The 22,109-nt window shown below is 52.7% G+C and overlaps 1 protein-coding gene across 1 annotated transcript in view; it reads left to right on the top strand.

Annotated features, from left to right (window-relative positions):
* LOC144953293 (ribonucleoside-diphosphate reductase large subunit-like) overlaps window positions 1–18,819 on the top strand; it is an 84,149-nt gene extending 65,330 nt beyond the window's left edge. Inside the window, 2 exon segments of the mRNA XM_078883864.1 lie at window positions 16,560–16,748; window positions 17,946–18,819. Coding sequence (XP_078739990.1) covers window positions 16,560–16,748; window positions 17,946–18,185 — 429 coding nt within the window. The 3' untranslated portion in view covers window positions 18,186–18,819.
* Window positions 18,820–22,109: the final 3,290 nt, after the last annotated feature.

Raw genomic sequence — 22,109 nt, 5'->3', positions numbered from 1 at the left:
CACAGTGACACTGCATCACACAGTGACACACACAGTGACACACACAGTGACACTGCATCACACAGTGACACACACAGTGACACACACAGTGACACTGCATCACACAGTGACACACACAGTGACACACACAGTGACACACACAGCGACACTGCATCACACACAGTGACACACACAGTGACACACACAGCGACACTGCATCACACACAGTGACACACACAGTGACACACACAGCGACACTGCATCACACACAGTGACACACACAGTGACACACACAGCGACACTGCATCACACACAGTGACACACACAGTGACACACACAGTGACACACACAGCGACACTGCATCACACACAGTGACACACACAGTGACACACACAGCGACACTGCATCACACACAGTGACACACACAGTGACACACACAGTGACACTGCATCACACACAGTGACACACACAGTGACACTGCATCACACAGTGACACACACAGTGACACACACAGTGACACTGCATCACACAGTGACACACACAGTGACACACACAGTGACACTGCATCACACAGTGACACACACAGTGACACACACAGTGACACACACAGCGACACTGCATCACACACAGTGACACACACAGTGACACACACAGCGACACTGCATCACACACAGTGACACACACAGCGACACTGCATCACACACAGTGACACACACAGTGACACACACAGCGACACTGCATCACACACAGTGACACACACAGTGACACACACACAGCGACACTGCATCACACACAGTGACACTGCATCACACAGTGACACACACAGTGACACACACACTGCATCACACACAGACACACTGACACACACAGTGACACACACACTGCATCACACACAGACACACTGACACACACAGTGACACACACACAGTGACACACACAGACACACAGTGACACACACACAGTGACACACAGACACACAGTGACACACACACACAGTGACACACACAGTGACACACACACACAGTGACACACACACACAGTGACACACACACAGTGACACTCACAGTGACATTGCATCACACACAGTGACACAGTGACACACACACAGTGACACACACACCGTGACACACACACACAGTGACACAGACACAGTGACATAGACACAGTGACACACACACAGTGACACACACAGTGACACACACACAGTGACACAGTGACACACACACAGTGACACACACAGTGACACACACACAGTGACACACAGTGACACACACACAGTGACACACACAGTGACACACACACAGTGACACACACAGTGACACACACACACACAGTGACACACACAGTGACACACACACAGTGACACACAGTGACACACACACAGTGACACACACACAGACACACACAGTGACACACACAGTGACACACACACACACAGTGACACACACAGTGACACACACACAGTGGCACACACTGACACACACACAGTGACACACACACAGTGACACACACAGACACACAGTGACACACACACAGTGACAAACAGACACACAGTGACACACACACACAGTGACACACACACAGTGACACACACAGTGACACACACACACAGTGACACACACACAGTGACACACACACAGTGACACTCACAGTGACATTGCATCACACACAGTGACACAGTGACACACACACAGTGACACACACACTGACACACACACAGTGACACAGACACAGTGACACACACACAGTGACACACACACAGTTACACACACACAGTGACACACACAGTGACACACACAGACAGTGACACACACACAGTGACACACAGTGACACACACACAGTGACACACACAGAGTGACACACAGTGACACACACACAGTGACACAGTGACACACACAGTGACACACACACAGACACACACACACAGTGACACACACAGTGACACACACACAGTGACACACACAGAGTGACACACACAGAGTGACACACACACACACTGACACAGACACAGTGACACACACAGAGACACACACAGACACACACACACAGTGACACACACAGAGTGACACAGACACACACTGACACACACACAGTGGCACACACACACAGTGACACACACACTGACACTAACACACACAGTGACACACACACTGACACTAACACACACACTGACACACACACACTGACACACACACACACTGACACACACACACTGACACACACACACACTGACACACACACACACTGACACACACACACAGTGACACACACAGTGACACACACACACACTGACACACACACACTGACACACACACACAGTGACACACACTGACACACACACACACTGACACACACACACAGTGACACACACACACAGTGACACACACACACTGACACACACACACTGACACACACACAGTGGCACACACACACAGTGACACACACACTGACACACACACACAGTGACACACACACACTGACACACACACACACTGACACACACACACAGTGACACACACACACAGTGACACACACAGTGACACACACACACACTGACACACACACACTGACACACACACACAGTGACACACACACTGACACACACACACAGTGACACACACACACAGTGACACACACACACTGACACACACACACTGACACACACACAGTGGCACACACACAGTGACACACACACTGACACACACACACAGTGACACACACACACTGACACACACACACAGTGACACACACACACAGTGACACACACAGTGACACACACACACACTGACACACACACACTGACACACACACACAGTGACACACACACTGACACACACACACACTGACACACACACACAGTGACACACACACACTGACACACACACACTGACACACACACAGTGGCACACACACACAGTGACACACACACTGACACACACACACAGTGACACACACACACTGACACACACACACACTGACACACACACACAGTGACACACACACACAGTGACACACACACTGACACACACACACACTGACACACACACACAGTGACACACACACACAGTGACACACACAGTGACACACACACACACTGACACACACACACTGACACACACACACAGTGACACACACACTGACACACACACACACTGACACACACACACAGTGACACACACACACAGTGACACACACACACTGACACACACACACTGACACACACACAGTGGCACACACACACAGTGACACACACACTGACACACACACACAGTGACACACACACACTGACACACACACACACTGACACACACACACACTGACACACACACACAGTGACACACACACTGACACACACACACACTGACACACACACACACTGACACACACACACTGTGACACACACACACACTGACACACACAGTGACACACACACACACACTGACACACACACACACTGACACACACACACACTGACACACACACACAGTGACACACACACTGACACACACACACACTGACACACACACACAGTGACACACACACACAGTGACACACACACACTGACACACACACACTGACACACACACAGTGGCACACACACACTGACACACACACACAGTGACACACACACACTGACACACACACACACTGACACACACACACACTGACACACACACACACTGACACACACACACAGTGACACACACACTGACACACACACACACTGACACACACACACACTGACACACACACACAGTGACACACACACTGACACACACACACTGACACACACACACACTGACACACACACAGTGACACACACACACAGTGACACACACACACTGACACACACACACACTGACACACACACACTGACACACACACACTGACACACACACAGTGACACACACACACAGTGACACACACACACTGACACACACACACACTGACACACACACACTGACACACACACACACTGACACACACACTGACACACACACTGACACTAACACACACACTGACACACACACACACTGACACACACACACAGTGACACACACACACACTGACACACACACACACTGACACACACACACACTGACACACACACAGTGACACACACACACAGTGACACACACACACAGTGACACACACACACTGACACACACACACAGTGACACACACACACTGACACACACACACACTGACACACACACACACTGACACACACACACAGTGACACACACAGTGACACACACACACACACTGACACACACACACAGTGACACACACACAGTGACACACACACACACTGACACACACACACACTGACACACACACACACAGTGACACACACACACACACAGCACTACACACACACACACACAGCACTACACACACACACACAGCACTACACACACACACACAGCACTACACACACACAGCACTACACACACACACACACAGTGACACACACACACACACAGTGACACACACACACTGCATCACACACACACAGTGACACACACACTGACACACACACACACTGACACACACACACAGTGACACACACACACTGACACACACACACTGACACACACACAGTGGCACACACACACAGTGACACACACACTGACACACACACACAGTGACACACACACACTGACACACACACACACTGACACACACACACAGTGACACACACACACAGTGACACACACACTGACACACACACACACTGACACACACACACAGTGACACACACACACAGTGACACACACAGTGACACACACACACACTGACACACACACACTGACACACACACACAGTGACACACACACTGACACACACACACACTGACACACACACACAGTGACACACACACACAGTGACACACACACACTGACACACACACACTGACACACACACAGTGGCACACACACACAGTGACACACACACTGACACACACACACAGTGACACACACACACTGACACACACACACACTGACACACACACACACTGACACACACACACAGTGACACACACACTGACACACACACACACTGACACACACACACACTGACACACACACACTGTGACACACACACACACTGACACACACAGTGACACACACACACACACTGACACACACACACACTGACACACACACACACTGACACACACACACAGTGACACACACACTGACACACACACACACTGACACACACACACAGTGACACACACACACAGTGACACACACACACTGACACACACACACTGACACACACACAGTGGCACACACACACTGACACACACACACAGTGACACACACACACTGACACACACACACACTGACACACACACACACTGACACACACACACACTGACACACACACACAGTGACACACACACTGACACACACACACACTGACACACACACACACTGACACACACACACAGTGACACACACACTGACACACACACACTGACACACACACACACTGACACACACACAGTGACACACACACACAGTGACACACACACACTGACACACACACACACTGACACACACACACTGACACACACACACTGACACACACACAGTGACACACACACACAGTGACACACACACACTGACACACACACACACTGACACACACACACTGACACACACACACACTGACACACACACTGACACACACACTGACACTAACACACACACTGACACACACACACACTGACACACACACACAGTGACACACACACACACTGACACACACACACACTGACACACACACACACTGACACACACACAGTGACACACACACACAGTGACACACACACACAGTGACACACACACACTGACACACACACACAGTGACACACACACACTGACACACACACACACTGACACACACACACACTGACACACACACACAGTGACACACACAGTGACACACACACACACACTGACACACACACACAGTGACACACACACAGTGACACACACACACACTGACACACACACACACTGACACACACACACACAGTGACACACACACACACACAGCACTACACACACACACACACAGCACTACACACACACACACAGCACTACACACACACACACAGCACTACACACACACAGCACTACACACACACACACACAGTGACACACACACACACACAGTGACACACACACACTGCATCACACACACACAGTGACACACACACTGACACACACACACAGTGACACACACAGTGACACACACACAGTGACACTGACACACACACAGACACACACACAGACACACACACAGACACACACACAGACACACAGTGACACACACACTGACACACACACACAGTGACACACACACAGACACACAGTGACACACACTGACACACACACAGTGACACACACACAGTGACACACACACAGTGACACACACACAGTGACACACAGTGACACACACACAGTGACACACACACAGTGACACACACTGACACACACAGTGACACACACACACACTGACACACACACACAGTGACACACACTGACACACACACACACTGACACACACACACTGACACTAACACACACACACACACACAGTGACACACACACACAGTGACACACACACACAGTGACACACACACACAGTGACACACACACACAGTGACACACACACACACTGACACACACACACAGTGACACACACACACAGTGACACACACACACAGTGACACACACACACACTGACACACACACACAGTGACACACACTGACACACACACACACTGACACACACACACTGACACTAACACACACACACACACACAGTGACACACACACACAGTGACACACACACACAGTGACACACACACACAGTGACACACACACACAGTGACACACACACACAGTGACACACACACACACTGACACACACACACAGTGACACACACACACAGTGACACACACACACAGTGACACACACACACACTGACACACACACACACTGACACACACACACACTGACACACACACACTGACACACACACACTGACACACACACACTGACACACACACACACTGACACACACACACAGTGACACACACACACAGTGACACACACACACACAGTGACACACACACACAGTGACACACACACACAGTGACACACACACACAGTGACACACACACACACTGACACACACACACAGTGACACACACACACAGTGACACACACACACAGTGACACACACACACAGTGACACACACACACAGTGACACACACACACACTGACACACACACACTGACACACACACACTGACACACACACACTGACACACACACACTGACACACACACACACTGACACACACACACACTGACACACACACACTGACACACACACACTGACACACACACACTGACACACACACACACTGACACACACACACAGTGACACACACACACAGTGACACACACACACACTGACACACACACACAGTGACACACACACACAGTGACACACACACACACTGACACACACACACACTGACACACACACACACTGACACACACACACTGACACACACACACTGACACACACACACACTGACACACACACACACTGACACACACACACAGTGACACACACACACAGTGACACACACACACAGTGACACACACACACACTGACACACACACACAGTGACACACACACACAGTGACACACACACACACTGACACACACACACAGTGACACACACACACAGTGACACACACACACAGTGACACACACACACAGTGACACACACACACACTGACACACACACAGTGACACACACACACAGTGACACACACACACAGTGACACACACACACAGTGACACACACACACACTGACACACACACACACACTGACACACACACACAGTGACACACACACACAGTGACACACACTGACACACACAGTGACACACACACACTGACACACACACACACACTGACACACACACACTGACACACACACACACTGACACACACACACTGACACACACACACTGACACACACACACACTGACACACACACACAGTGACACACACACACAGTGACACACACACACAGTGACACACACACACACTGACACACACACACAGTGACACACACACACAGTGACACACACACACAGTGACACACACACACAGTGACACACACACACACTGACACACACACAGTGACACACACACACACAGTGACACACACACACAGTGACACACACACAGTGACACACACACAGTGACACACACACACAGTGACACACACACACACTGACACACACACACACTGACACACACACACACTGACACACACACACACTGACACACACACACTGACACACACACACACTGACACACACACACACTGACACACACACACACTGACACACACACACTGACACACACACACTGACACACACACACTGACACACACACACTGACACACACACACACTGACACACACACACAGTGACACACACACACAGTGACACACACACACACTGACACACACACACAGTGACACACACACACACACTGACACACACACACACTGACACACACACACACTGACACACACACACTGACACACACACACTGACACACACACACTGACACACACACACACTGACACACACACACACTGACACACACACACAGTGACACACACACACAGTGACACACACACACAGTGACACACACACACAGTGACACACACACACAGTGACACACGCACACACTGACACACGCACACACTGACACACGCACACAGTGACACACGCACACAGTGACACACGCACACAGTGACACACACACACACTGACACACACACACAGTGACACACACACACAGTGACACACACACACAGTGACACACACACACAGTGACACACACACACACTGACACACACACACACACTGACACACACACACAGTGACACACACACACAGTGACACACACTGACACACACAGTGACACACACACACTGACACACACACACACACTGACACACACACACTGACACACAGTGACACACACACAGTGACGTTGTCACTTTCACGGCAACGGTGGGATCGATGGGACGGGGGAGAGGGGGTGGAAGGGGGTGGGGGCTATAGAGGGGGTGTGATTTGGGGGGGTGGTGGTGTCCATGGCAACGGTGGTGGTTTCTATGGTAACGGTGATGGTGATGGTCGTATCTATAGTAATAGTGGTGTCCATGGTAACGGAGGTGGTGATAGTGGTGTCCATGGAAACGGTGGTGGTGTCCATGGTAACCGTGATGATGATAGTGGTGTGTGTCCGTGTGTGATGCAGTGTGTGTGTGTGTCAGTGAGTGTGTGTATCAGTGTGTGTGTGTGTGTGTACGAGTGTGTGTGTGAGTGTGTGTACTAGTGTGTGTACGAGTGTGTGTGTGTGTGTATGAGTGTGTGTACGAGTGTCAGTGTGTGTGTGTATGAGTGTGTGTGTGTGTACGAGTGTGTGTGTGTGTACGAGTGTGAGTGTATGAGTGTGTTTGTGTGTGTATGAGTCAATTGGAGGCTGATCGATGCCCGGGTGCGGTCAAGGGATGGCTCCCTATTGGTCAACCACGTTATGTATGATGATGATTTGGTAATTGCAGCTCACTCAGAGGAGGAGTTGGAGACGCTGCTGCTGAGACTGGAGCGTGCCACTAAGAGGTGGGGCCTTACCATCAGCCCCACCAGAACTAAGCACCTGCCTGGGTATTTTGTACCATCGGACACTCCACCCCCACAACTCCCAATCGGTGATGGGGCAGTTGTGGAGAGAGTGGAGAGTTTCCCATACATGGGCAGTGTGCTCATGACCGGCTCCGGTTTAACAGCAGAGGTCTCACTCCAAATCAGTCGAGCGGCAATATCTTTTCATCGGTTGCGTAACGCTGTGTGGAAGCTACCTGGTCTGTCGCTCCGCACGAAGCTTCGGGTCTTCTCGGCCACGGTCATTCCCTCCCTTCTCTAGGCTTGCGAAACGTGGGCCCCCCTAATGGAGCATCTTCGCCGGTTAGAAACATTTAGGCTGACCTGCCTACGATCCATCCTGGGTTTAACCAGGCTGGATTGTGTGAGGAGCTCACAAATCCTTGAAAGATCTGGGCAAAGTCCCATCGGTGAGCTCCTCCGGCAGGCAAGGCTGCGTTGGCTGGGTCATGTAGCCCGCATGCCCAGCCACCGCATGCCGAAACAGCTTTTGTTCGGCCGGATCGAGGGGGCTAAACGGGCGCGGCACGGGCTGGAGAAGAGATGGAGTGATGTGGTACAGGAGGACGTGGAGCTGAGTGGACTTGCCGATGACTGGTACCAGCGGTGTCAAGATCGGCCTCAGTGGAGGAGGCTCGTGAAGGACGCTACTGGGCAGTTGGAGGCAGTCGCCCTCCAACAACAACGGAGGGCGGAGGAGCGACGCTCACAACAACGAGCGGAGCGCCGGGTGGCTAAAGCACAACAAGTTGGCACAGTAGGGGGCAAAGGTGGTGCATCATCAGCCAGTCATCTCGGTCATCTCAGTCAGTCGACCCGTGGCACCTGCTGGGTCTGCCCCGTGACCTCCTGCCAGCGGGCGTTCGACACTTCACGTGGTAGCCTCAAGGTGCACATGGCCTGGCACAAGCGTCGTGGTGACGTCACCGCCACTTAGTGGCGAATGGCGGTTGTTGTTGTGTGTATGAGTTTGTATATGAGTGTGTGTGTGTATATGAGTGAGTGTGTATATGAGTGTGTGTGTGTATGAGTGTGTGTGTGTATGAGTGTGTGTGTGTATGAGTGTGTGTGTGTATATGAGTGTGTGTGTGTATGAGTGTGTGTGTGTATGAGTGTGTGTGTGTATGAGTGTGTGTGTGTATGAGTGTGTGTGTGTATATGAGTGTGTGTGTGTATGAGTGTGTGTGTGTATGAGTGTGTGTGTGTATATGAGTGTGTGTGTGTATATGAGTGTGTGTGTATATGAGTGTGTGTGTGTATGAGTGTGTGTGTGTATGAGTGTGAATGTGTGTGTGGACGAGTGTGTATGAGTGTGTGTGTGTATAAGTGAGTGTGCGAGTGTGTGTATGAGTGTGAGTGTGTATATGAGTGAGTGTGTGTATAAGTGTGAAAGTGTGTGGACGAGTGTGTATGAGTGTGTGTGTGAGTGTGTATGAGTGAGTGTGTGTGTGTAAGTGTAAGTGTGTGTGAGTGTGTGTATGAGTGTGTGTATATGAGTGTGAGTGTATATGTGTGTATAAGTGTATGAGTGTGTGTATAAGTGTGTGTGTGTATGAGTGTGTATGTATAGGTGTGTGTATAAGTGTGTGTACGAGTATCATTTCCCTGTAATGTATTACGATCAATGGGCAGGGTTCCTCTAACGGAAGGCTGCAGCTGCCCCCCCTCGCCCCCCCCCTCCCCCCCCCTCTCCCCCCCCCCTCGCCCCCCCCCCTCGCCCCCCCCCTCGCCCCCCCCCTCGCCCCCCCCCTCGCCCCCCTTCTCCCCCCCCCCTTGCCCCCCCCCCCTCGCGCCCCTCCCCCTCACGCCCCCTCGACTAACTAGGCCGGATCAATCGATCGCCGAGTCACGGATTCCTGCGCACTGCACTTAACCCGTCACATGGCCTGTCTCATCCATATCGCTCACTTAGTCACTCACCTACTCACTCACCTACTCACTCACCTACTCACTCACCTACTCACTCACCTACTCACTCGCTCACCTACTCACTCGCTCACCTACTCACTCATCCACTCGCTCACCTACTCACTCACCTACTCACTCACCTACTCACCTACTCACTCACTCACCTATTCACTCACCTACTCACTCACCTATTCACTCACCTACTCACTCGCTCACTCACTCACCTACTCACTCACCTACTCACTCACCTACTCATTCACCTACTCACTCACTCACCTATTCACTCACCTACTCACTCACCTACTCACTCACCTACTCACTCACCAACTCACTCACCCACTCACCTACTCACTCACCTACTCACTCACCTACTCACTCACCTATTCACTCACCTACTCACTCACCTATTCACTCATCCACTCACTCACCTACTCACTCACCCACTCACCTACTCACTCACCTACTCACTCACCTACTCACTCACCTACTCACTCACCTATTCACTCACCTACTCACTCACCTACTCACTCACCTACTCACTCACCTACTCACTCACCTATTCACTCACCTACTCACTCACCTACTCACTCACCTACCCACTCACCTACTCACTCATCCACTCACTCACCTACTCACTCACCTACTTACTCACCTACTCACTCACCTACTCACTCACCCACTCACCTACTCACTCACCTACTCACTCACTCACCTATTCACTCACCTATTCACTCACCTATTCACTCACCTACTCACTCGCTCACTCACTCACCTACTCACTCACCTACTCACTCACCTACTCACTCACCTACTCACTCACCAACTCACTCACCCGCTTACTCACTCACCCACTCACCACTAACTCACCTACTCACTCACCTACTCACTCACCCACTCACCTACTCACTCACCTACTCACTCACCCACTCACCACTCACTCACCTACTCACTCACCTACTCACTCACCCACTCACTCACCCACTCACTCACCTACTCACAACTCACTCACCCACTCACGCACTTAACCCGTCACATGGCCTGTCTCATCCATATCGCTCACTTAGTCACTCACCTACTCACTCACCTACTCACTCATTCACCTACTCACTCACCAACTCACTCACCAACTCACTCACCCACTCACCTACTCACTCACCTACTCACTCACTCACCTATTCACTCACCTACTCACTCACCTACTCACTCACCAACTCACTCACCCATTCACCTACTCACTCACCTACTCACTCACCTACTCACTCACCTAATCACTCACCTACTCACTCACCTATTCACTCACCTACTCACTCGCTCACTCACTCACCTACTCACTCACCTACTCACTCACTCACTCGCTCACCTACTCACCCGCTCACTCACTCACCTACTCACTCGCTCACTTACTTACTCACCTACTCACTCACCTACTCACCACTCACTCACCTACTCACTCACTCACCACTCACTCAACCACTCACTTACCCTCTCACCCGCTCACCCTCTCACCCGCTCACCCTCTCACCCGCTCACCCACTCACTCACCCTTGTCTCACCCAGCCACACACTCACCCACTGTGTGTGTGTGCTGTGTGTGTGTGTGTGTGCTGTGTGTGTGTGTGTGCTGTGTGTGTGTGTGCTGTGTGTGTGTGCTGTGTGTGTGTGCTGTGTGTGTGTGCTGTGTGTGTGTGCTGTGTGTGTGTGCTGTGTGTGTGTGCTGTGTGTGCTGTGTGTGTGTGTGCTGTCTGTGTGTGTGCTGTGTGTGTGTGCTGTGTGTGTGTGTGCTGTGTGTGCTGTGTGTGTGTGTTGTGTGTGTTGTGTGTGTGTGTGCTGTGTGTGTGTGTGCTGTGTGTGCTGTGTGTGTGTGTTGTGTGTGTTGTGTGTGTGTGTGCTGTGTGTGTGTGTGCTGTGTGTGTGTGTGCTGTGTGTGTGTGCTGTGTGTGTGTGTGCTGTGTGTGTGTGTGCTGTCTGTGTGTGTTGTGTGTGTGTGTGCTGTCTGTGTGTGTGCTGTGTGTGTGTGTGCTGTGTGTGTGTGCTGTGTGTGTGTGTGTGTGCTGTGTGTGTGTGTGCTGTGTGTGTGTGTGCTGTGTGTGTGTGTGCTGTCTGTGTGTGTGTTGTGTGTGCTGTGTGTGTGTGCTGTGTGTGTGTGTGCTGTGTGTGTGTGTGTGTGGTGCTGTGTGTGTGTGTGTGTGTGCTGTGTGTGTGTGCTGTGTGTGTGTGTGCTGTCTGTGTGTGTGTTGTGTGTGCTGTGTGTGTGTGTTGTGTGTGTTGTGTGCTGTGTGTGCTGTGTGTGTGTGTGCTGTGTGTGTGTGTGCTGTCTGTGTGTGTGCTGTGTGTGTGTGTGTGTGCTGTGTGTGTGTGCTGTGTGTGTGTGTGCTGTGTGTGTGTGTGCTGTGTGTGTGTGTGCTGTGTGTGTGTGCTGTGTGTGTGTGCGCTGTGTATGTGTGTGTGCTGTGTGTGTGTGCTGTGTGTGTGTGCTGTGTGTGTGTGCTGTGTGTGTGTGCTGTGTGTGCTGTGTGTGTGTGCTGTCTGTGTGTGTGCTGTGTGTGTGTGTGCTGTGTGTGTGTGCTGTGTGTGTGTGTGTGTGCTGTGTGTGTGTGCTGTGTGTGTGTGTGCTGTGTGTGTGTGTGCTGTGTGTGTGTGTGTCGTCTGCCCGCGACATCACGAAGGTGATGGTGATCTCATGCCCTCCCCCATGCCCCCCCCGTGCCCCCCCCCGTGCCCCCCCCCGTGCCCCCCCCGTGCCCCCCCCGTGCCCCCCCCCCGTGCCCCCCCCCTCTTGTGCTACAGAGTCTATGAGTCTCGCTCGAAGGGGGTTAAGTGAATAAAGGGCATCGATCACTGACGATATTTTTACGCTGGTGACGGCACCCCAGACACAACGGGGGGTGGGGGGGTGGTGGTGGTGGGGGGTGACACACTCCACCTCTCCCTCTCCTCCCTCTCCCACCACTCACCCACCACTCACCCACTCACCACTCACCCACTCACCACCCCCCTTTCCCTCCCTCTCCTCCCTCCCCCCCACCACTCACCCACCACTCACTCACCACCTCCCTCTCGTCACCCACCACTCACCCACCACTCAACCACCACTCACTCACCACTCACTCACCACCTCCCTCTCTTCACCCACCACTCACCCACCACTCACCCACCACTCACCCCCCCCCTCTCCTCACCACCCACTCACCCACCACTCACCACTCACCCTCACCACCCCACTCACCACCACCCCCCTCTCCTCACCCACCACTCACCCACTCACCACCCACTCTCCACCACTCACCACCCCCTCCCTCTCCTCACCCACCACCCACTCACCCCCCCTCTCCTCCCTCACCACTCACCCACTCACCACTCACCACCCACTCACCCACTCACCACCCCCCTCTCCTCACCCACCACTCACCCACTCACCACCCCCCTCTCCTCACCCACCACTCACCACCCCCCTCACCACCTCCCTCCCCCCCTCTCTTCCCTCTCCACCCCCACCACTCACCCACTCACCACCCACTCACCCACTCACCACCCCCCTCTCCTCACCCACCACTCACCCACTCACCACCCCCCTCTCCTCCCCCACCACTCACCCACCCCTCACCCCCTCACCACCCCCCTCTCCTCACCCACCCCTCACCCCCTCACCACCCACCTCCTCACAGAACATCACCGGCATCCCTGACGACGTCAAGGAACTCTACAAGACCGTGTGGGAGATCTCTCTTCCCTCACCACTCACCCACCACTCACCACCTCCCTCACCACTCACCCACCACTCACCCACTCACCACTCACCCCCTCTCTCCCGCAGAACATCACCGGCATCCCTGACGACGTCAAGGAACTCTACAAGACCGTGTGGGAGATCTCTCCTCCCTTGCCACTCACCCACCACTCACCACCTCCCTCACCACTCACCCACCACTCACCCACTCACCACTCACCCCCTCTCTCCCGCAGAACATCACCGGCATCCCTGACGACGTCAAGGAACTCTACAAGACCGTGTGGGAGATCTCTCTTCCCTCGCCACTCACCCACCACTCACCACCTCCCTCACCACTCACCCACCACTCACCCACTCACCACTCACCCCCTCTTTCCCGCAGAACATCACCGGCATCCCTGACGACGTCAGGGAACTCTACAAGACCGTGTGGGAGATCTCTCTTCCCTCACCACTCACCCACCACTCACCACCTCCCTCACCACTCACCCACCACTCACCCACTCACCACTCACCCCCTCTCTCCCCCAGAACATCACCGGCATCCCTGACGACGTCAGGGAACTCTACAAGACCGTGTGGGAGATCTCTCCTCCCTCGCCACTCACCCACCACTCACCACCTCCCTCACCACTCACCCCCCTCTCCTCCCTCACCACTCACCCACCACTCACCCACTCACCACTCACCCCCTCTCTCCCGCAGAACATCACCGGCATCCCTGACGACGTCAAGGATCTCTACAAGACCGTGTGGGAGATCTCTCTTCCCTCGCCACTCACCCACCACTCACCACCTCCCTCACCACTCACCCACCACTCACCCACTCACCACTCACCCCCTCTCTCCCGCAGAACATCACCGGCATCCCTGACGACGTCAGGGAACTCTACAAGACCGTGTGGGAGATCTCTCTTCCCTCACCACTCACCCACCACTCACCACCTCCCTCACCACTCACCCACCACTCACCCACTCACCACTCACCCCCTCTCTCCCGCAGAACATCACCGGCATCCCTGACGACGTCAAGGATCTCTACAAGACCGTGTGGGAGATCTCTCTTCCCTCGCCACTCACCCACCACTCACCACCTCCCTCACCACTCACCCACCACTCACCCACTCACCACTCACCCCCTCTCTCCCGCAGAACATCACCGGCATCCCTGACGACGTCAGGGAACTCTACAAGACCGTGTGGGAGATCTCTCAGAAGGCCATCATCAAGATGGCCGCCGATCGAGGAGCCTTCATTGACCAGAGCCAGTCGCTGAACATTCACCTGGCGGAGCCCAACTACGGCAAGCTCACCAGCATGCACTTCTACGGCTGGAAACAGGTGAGTCGCTCGCTCACCAGCTCACTCACCAGCTCGCTCACTCACCTAGCCACCCGCTCGCCCGCTCGCTCACTCGCTCCCTCACCAGCTCGCTCACTCACCTAGCCACCCGCTCGCCCGCTCGCTCGCTCACTCGCTCACCAGCTCACCAGCATGCACTTCTACGGCTGGAAACAGGTGAGTCGCTCGCTCACCAGCTCACCAGCTCACCAGCTCACTCACCTAGCCACCCGCTCGCCCGCTCGCTCACTCGCTCCCTCACCAGCTCGCTCACTCACCTAGCCGCTCGCTCGCTCACCAGCTCACCAGCTCACCAGCATGCACTTCTACGGCTGGAAACAGGTGAGTCGCTCACTCGCTCACCAGCTCACTCACCAGCTCACCAGCTCGCTCACCAGCTCACCAGCTCGCTCACCAGCTCGCCAGCTTGCTCACCAGCTTGCTCACCCACCTAGCCACCCGCTCACCTACCGACTCACCCACCCACTCACTCACCCACCCACCCACTCACCCACCTACCCACCCACCCACTTACTCACTCACCCACTCACCCACTCACCCACCCACTCACCCACTCACCCACCCACTCACCCACTCACCCACCCACCCTTCCACTCACCCACCCACCCACTCACTCACCCACCCACCCACTCGCCCACCCACCCACTCACCCACCCACTCACCCACTCACTCACCCTCCCACTCACCCACCCTCCCACTCACTCACCCACTCACCCACCCACCCACTGACCCTCCCACTCACCCACCCTCCCACTCACTCACCCACTCACCCACCCACCCACTGACCCACCCACTCACCCACCCACCCACTCACCCACTCACTCACCCACCCACCCACCCACCCACTCACTCACCCACCCACCCACCCACTCACCCACCCACTCACTCACCCACCCACCCACTCACCCACCCACCCACTGACCCACCCACTCACCCACCCACCCACTCACCCACTCACTCACCCACCCACCCACCCACCCACTCACTCACCCACCCACCCACCCACTCACCCACCCACTCACTCACCCACCCACCCACTCACCCACTCACTCACCCACCCACCCACCCACTCACTCACCCACCCACCCACCCACTCACCCACCCACTCACTCACCCACCCACCCACTCACCCACCCACCCACCCACCCTCGCTCCGTGTGTGTGCGTCGTCCCCAGGGCTTGAAGACGGGCATGTACTACCTTCGAACCAAAGCGGCCGCCAGCCCCATCCAGTTCACGCTAGACAAGGAGATGCTGAGAGCCACCGACGCCGCTGATGCCGCTGCTGCTGCGGCCACCGCCGCTGGGGCCACCGGCGGGGCCACCGGCGGGGCCGGTGGGGCGTCCGAGGCGAACCTGGCAGCGATGGTTTGCTCCCTCGACAACAAGGACGCCTGCCTGATGTGCAGCTCCTAGTGTGTCTCTGTGTGTGTGTGGGTGTGTGTCGTAGTCTTGTGTGTCTGTCTCTGTGTCTCTCTGTGTGTCTCTGTGTGTGTGTCTCTCTCTGTGTCTCTCTGTCCCTCTGTGTCACTCTGTCTCTCTCTGTTTCTCTCTGTGTCTCTCTGTCTCTCTCTGTTTCTCTCTGTGTCACTCTCTGTCTCTCTCTGTGTCTCTCTCTGTCTCTCTCTGTGTCTCTCTCTGTCTCTCTCTGTGTCTCTCTCTGTGTCTCTCTCTGTCTGTCTCTGTCTCTCTGTGTGTCTCTGTGTGTCTCTCTCTGTCTCTCTCTGTCTCTCTCTCTGTGTCTCTCTCTGTGTCTCTCTCTGTCTGTCTCTGTCTCTCTGTGTGTCTCTGTGTGTCTCTCTCTGTCTCTCTCTGTCTCTCTCTGTCTCTCTCTGTGTCTCTCTCTGTGTCTCTCTCTGTGTCTCTCTCTGTGTCTCTCTCTGTCTGTCTCTGTCTCTCTGTGTGTCTCTGTGTGTCTCTCTCTGTCTCTCTCTGTATTGCGTTGCTTTCACGAGGCCAATAAAGTCGAACTGGTTGTGGTTGTTTCCATCCTGCCTGCCGGCTGACTCGTACATTTGAACTTGTTCCCCCCGTGTCCCACACTCAGCTTCCCACTCGTAGAACGGGGCACACAGACAGACACACACAGACACACACAGACACACATGTAGATACACACACACACAGACACACACACACAGACAAATACACACACAGACCCACATAGATACACACACACACATAGATAACAACAACAACAACCGCCATTCGCCACTAAGTGGCGGTGTCGTCACCACGACGCTTGTGCCAGGCCATGTGCACCTTGAGGCCACGTGAAGTGTCGAACGCGCGCTGGCAGGAGGTCACGGGGCAGACCCAGCAGGTCCCACGGGTCGACTGACCGAGATGACCGAGATGACTGGCTGATGCACCACCTGTGCCAACTTGCTGTGCTTTAGCCGCCCGGCGCTCCGCTCGTTGTTGTGAGCGTCGCTCCTCCGCCCTCCGTTGTTGTTGGAGGGCGACTGCCTCCAACTGCCCAGTAGCGTCCTTCACGAGCCTCCTCCACTGAGGCCGATCTTGACACCGCTGGTGCCAGTCATCGGCAAGTCCACTCAGCTCCACGTCCTCCTGTACCACATCACTCCATCTCTTTTAGCCCCCTCGATCCGGCCTAACGAAAGCTGTTTCGGCATGCGGTGGCTGGGCATGCGGGCTACATGACCCAGCCAACGCAGCCTTGCATGCCGGAGGAGCTCACCGATGGGACTTTGCCCAGATCTTTCAAGGCTTTGTGAGCTCCTCACACAATCCAGCCTGCAGGTTAAACGCAGGATGGATCGTAGGCAGGCCAGCCTAAATGTTTCCAACCGGCGAAGATGCTCCATTAGGGGGGTCCACGTTTCGCAAGCGTAGAGAAGGGAGGGAATGACTGTGGCCGAGAAGACCCGAAGCTTCGTGCGGAGCGACAGACCAGGTAGCTTCCACACAGCGTTACGCAACCGATGAAAAGATATTGCCGCTCGACTGATTCGGAGTGAGACCTCTGCTGTTAAACTGGAGTCGGTCATGAGCACACTGCCCAGGTATGGGAAACTCTGCACCTGTTGGAATTCCCTACACCTCTGCTGTAGCAGGCGGACAGAAAATATGGCATCAGTGCAGGACCGCCCTTTCCTGAAACCGCATTGGGGCTCCGCAAGCCTCTCCTCAGCGTGCCTGGCAAGGCGGTGTTGAATAATCCTTGCCAGGACCTTTTCTGGCACACACACACCACACACACCTCTGGGTGGGGAGGGTGGGACTGGGTGGGGAGGGGTGGGGAGGGTGGGGAGGGGCTGGTCACCCCGTGGTGCCCTTATAAAACTCAACGTTTCACCTACCCACGCCGGCTTGTGCCCGCCCTCACAGTCGGGCATATTTGCGGAATACACCACGTCACCGTTGACCCTGCAGGCCATTGACCGAGCAACCCAACGTGTTCCTACCAGCTCCCTCCGCAGCAGGAAAGTGTTCTGCAATACAAAGCCAGCGAGTGATACGGAGGGCTCCCCGTTTTTTGAGAGCTTAGCCGTTGACGGATTAATAACACTGGTCAACAAAAAAAACTTTTTTAATTTATTTTGTATTTTAGGCAAAGTCGATCAGGCCAGAATTACACTGGTCAACAACAAAAAAACTTTTTTAATTTATTTTGTATTTTAGGCAAAGTCGATCAGGCCAGAATTACACTGGTCAACAACAAAAAAACATTTTTATTTTGGGCAAAGTCGATCAGGCCAGAATTACACTGGTCAACAACAAAAAAACATTTTTTTTATTAATTTTGGGCAAAGTCGATCAGGCAGAATTACACTGGTCAACAAAAAAAACATTTTTTTAAATTTATTTTTTTATTAATTTTGGGCAAAGTCGATCAGGCCAGAATTACACTGGTCAACAACAAAAAAACATTTTTTTTATTAATTTTGGGCAAAGTCGATCAGGCAGAATTACACTGGTCAACAAAAAAAACATTTTTTTAAATGTAATTTTTAAATTAATTTTGGGCAAAGTCGACCAGGCCAGAATTACACTGGTCAACAACAAAAAAACATTTTTTTCTGGCCTGGACTTTTGCAGCTGTTCGAGACTAATTTCTTCAGGGTGCCGATTCTAAATCTGATCTCAGATTTGCTCCATCACATCTCATTTTTATGCCATCGGCATACCCCATTTTCATTGATTTTACCCGAAATTAACTCCGTCACTTATGATTGCAAGTTGTTGCGAGTCGGTGACTGCTTTAGTGTTAAAATATAGTGATGTATTTTTAGGATAGTGTGTTTATAATATCATTTTATGTAGATATCCACATTTATTTTATATTTTTCTTCTGCAGTTTTTATTGAAAATGCAATATTTCATATCTCAAAAACCTGATGTGATAGACAAAAACTGATGCCAGATTTGGAATCAGCACCCCCCAAAATTACCTTAAAACCGTTGGAATACCTCATGCCAGAAAAAGTGTGGTGACCAGTGTTATTAAACACACACTGTGGTTTCGTGAAATATTAAAACATGAATGCTAAAAGCTCAATTTTTTCATGCACTAATGCATATCTGAGAGACCCAATCCATACTTAAAGATTAAGAAAAACCCCGTTCGTTTTTTTTATCCATCGACCGCCTGTTTTTAGATCCGCGGAAGTTGATGATGCGAACGTTGACGGGCAAAAAAAAAATGTGTCGACGGCTCTCGCGAGGATCGTTTTTTTTTCCCCTCCCCATCGATGTGGTGGGTGACCTTCGTGCAAAATCTCCACCAAAGTCACTTCGCCGACTTAGAAACCTTCGTTGGTTTGCTCAGCCAATGGGGGAAAAAGTTACCTTTTGAATAATGATAATTTTATACCCATAGACTCACACAGAAACCCATAGACTCACACAGAGACCCATAGACGCACAGAAAACCATAGACTCACACAGAAACCCATAGACTCGCACAGAGACCCATAGACTCACAGAAAACCATAGACTCACACAGAGACCCATAGACTCACAGAAAACCATAGACTCACACAGAAAACCATAGACTCACACAGAGACCCATAGACTCACACAGAGACCCATAGACTCACACAGAGACCCATAGACGCACAGAAAACCATAGACTCACACAGAAACCCATAGACTCACACAGAGACCCATAGACTCACACAGAGACCCATAGACTCACACAGAAACCCATAGACTCACACAGAAAACCATAGACTCACACAGAGACCCATAGACTCACACAGAAACCCATAGACTCACAGAAAACCATAGACTCACACAGAGACCCATAGACTCACACAGAGACCCATAGACTCACAGAAAACCATAGACTCACACAGAAAACCATAGACTCACACA

This window comes from Lampetra fluviatilis, chromosome 73, assembly GCF_964198595.1.
Source record: "Lampetra fluviatilis chromosome 73, kcLamFluv1.1, whole genome shotgun sequence".
In the NCBI taxonomy this organism is placed as follows: domain Eukaryota; kingdom Metazoa; phylum Chordata; class Hyperoartia; order Petromyzontiformes; family Petromyzontidae; genus Lampetra; species Lampetra fluviatilis.
The sequence above is the reverse complement of the archived record's forward strand: the minus strand, read 5'-3'. Positions and strand labels throughout refer to the sequence as shown.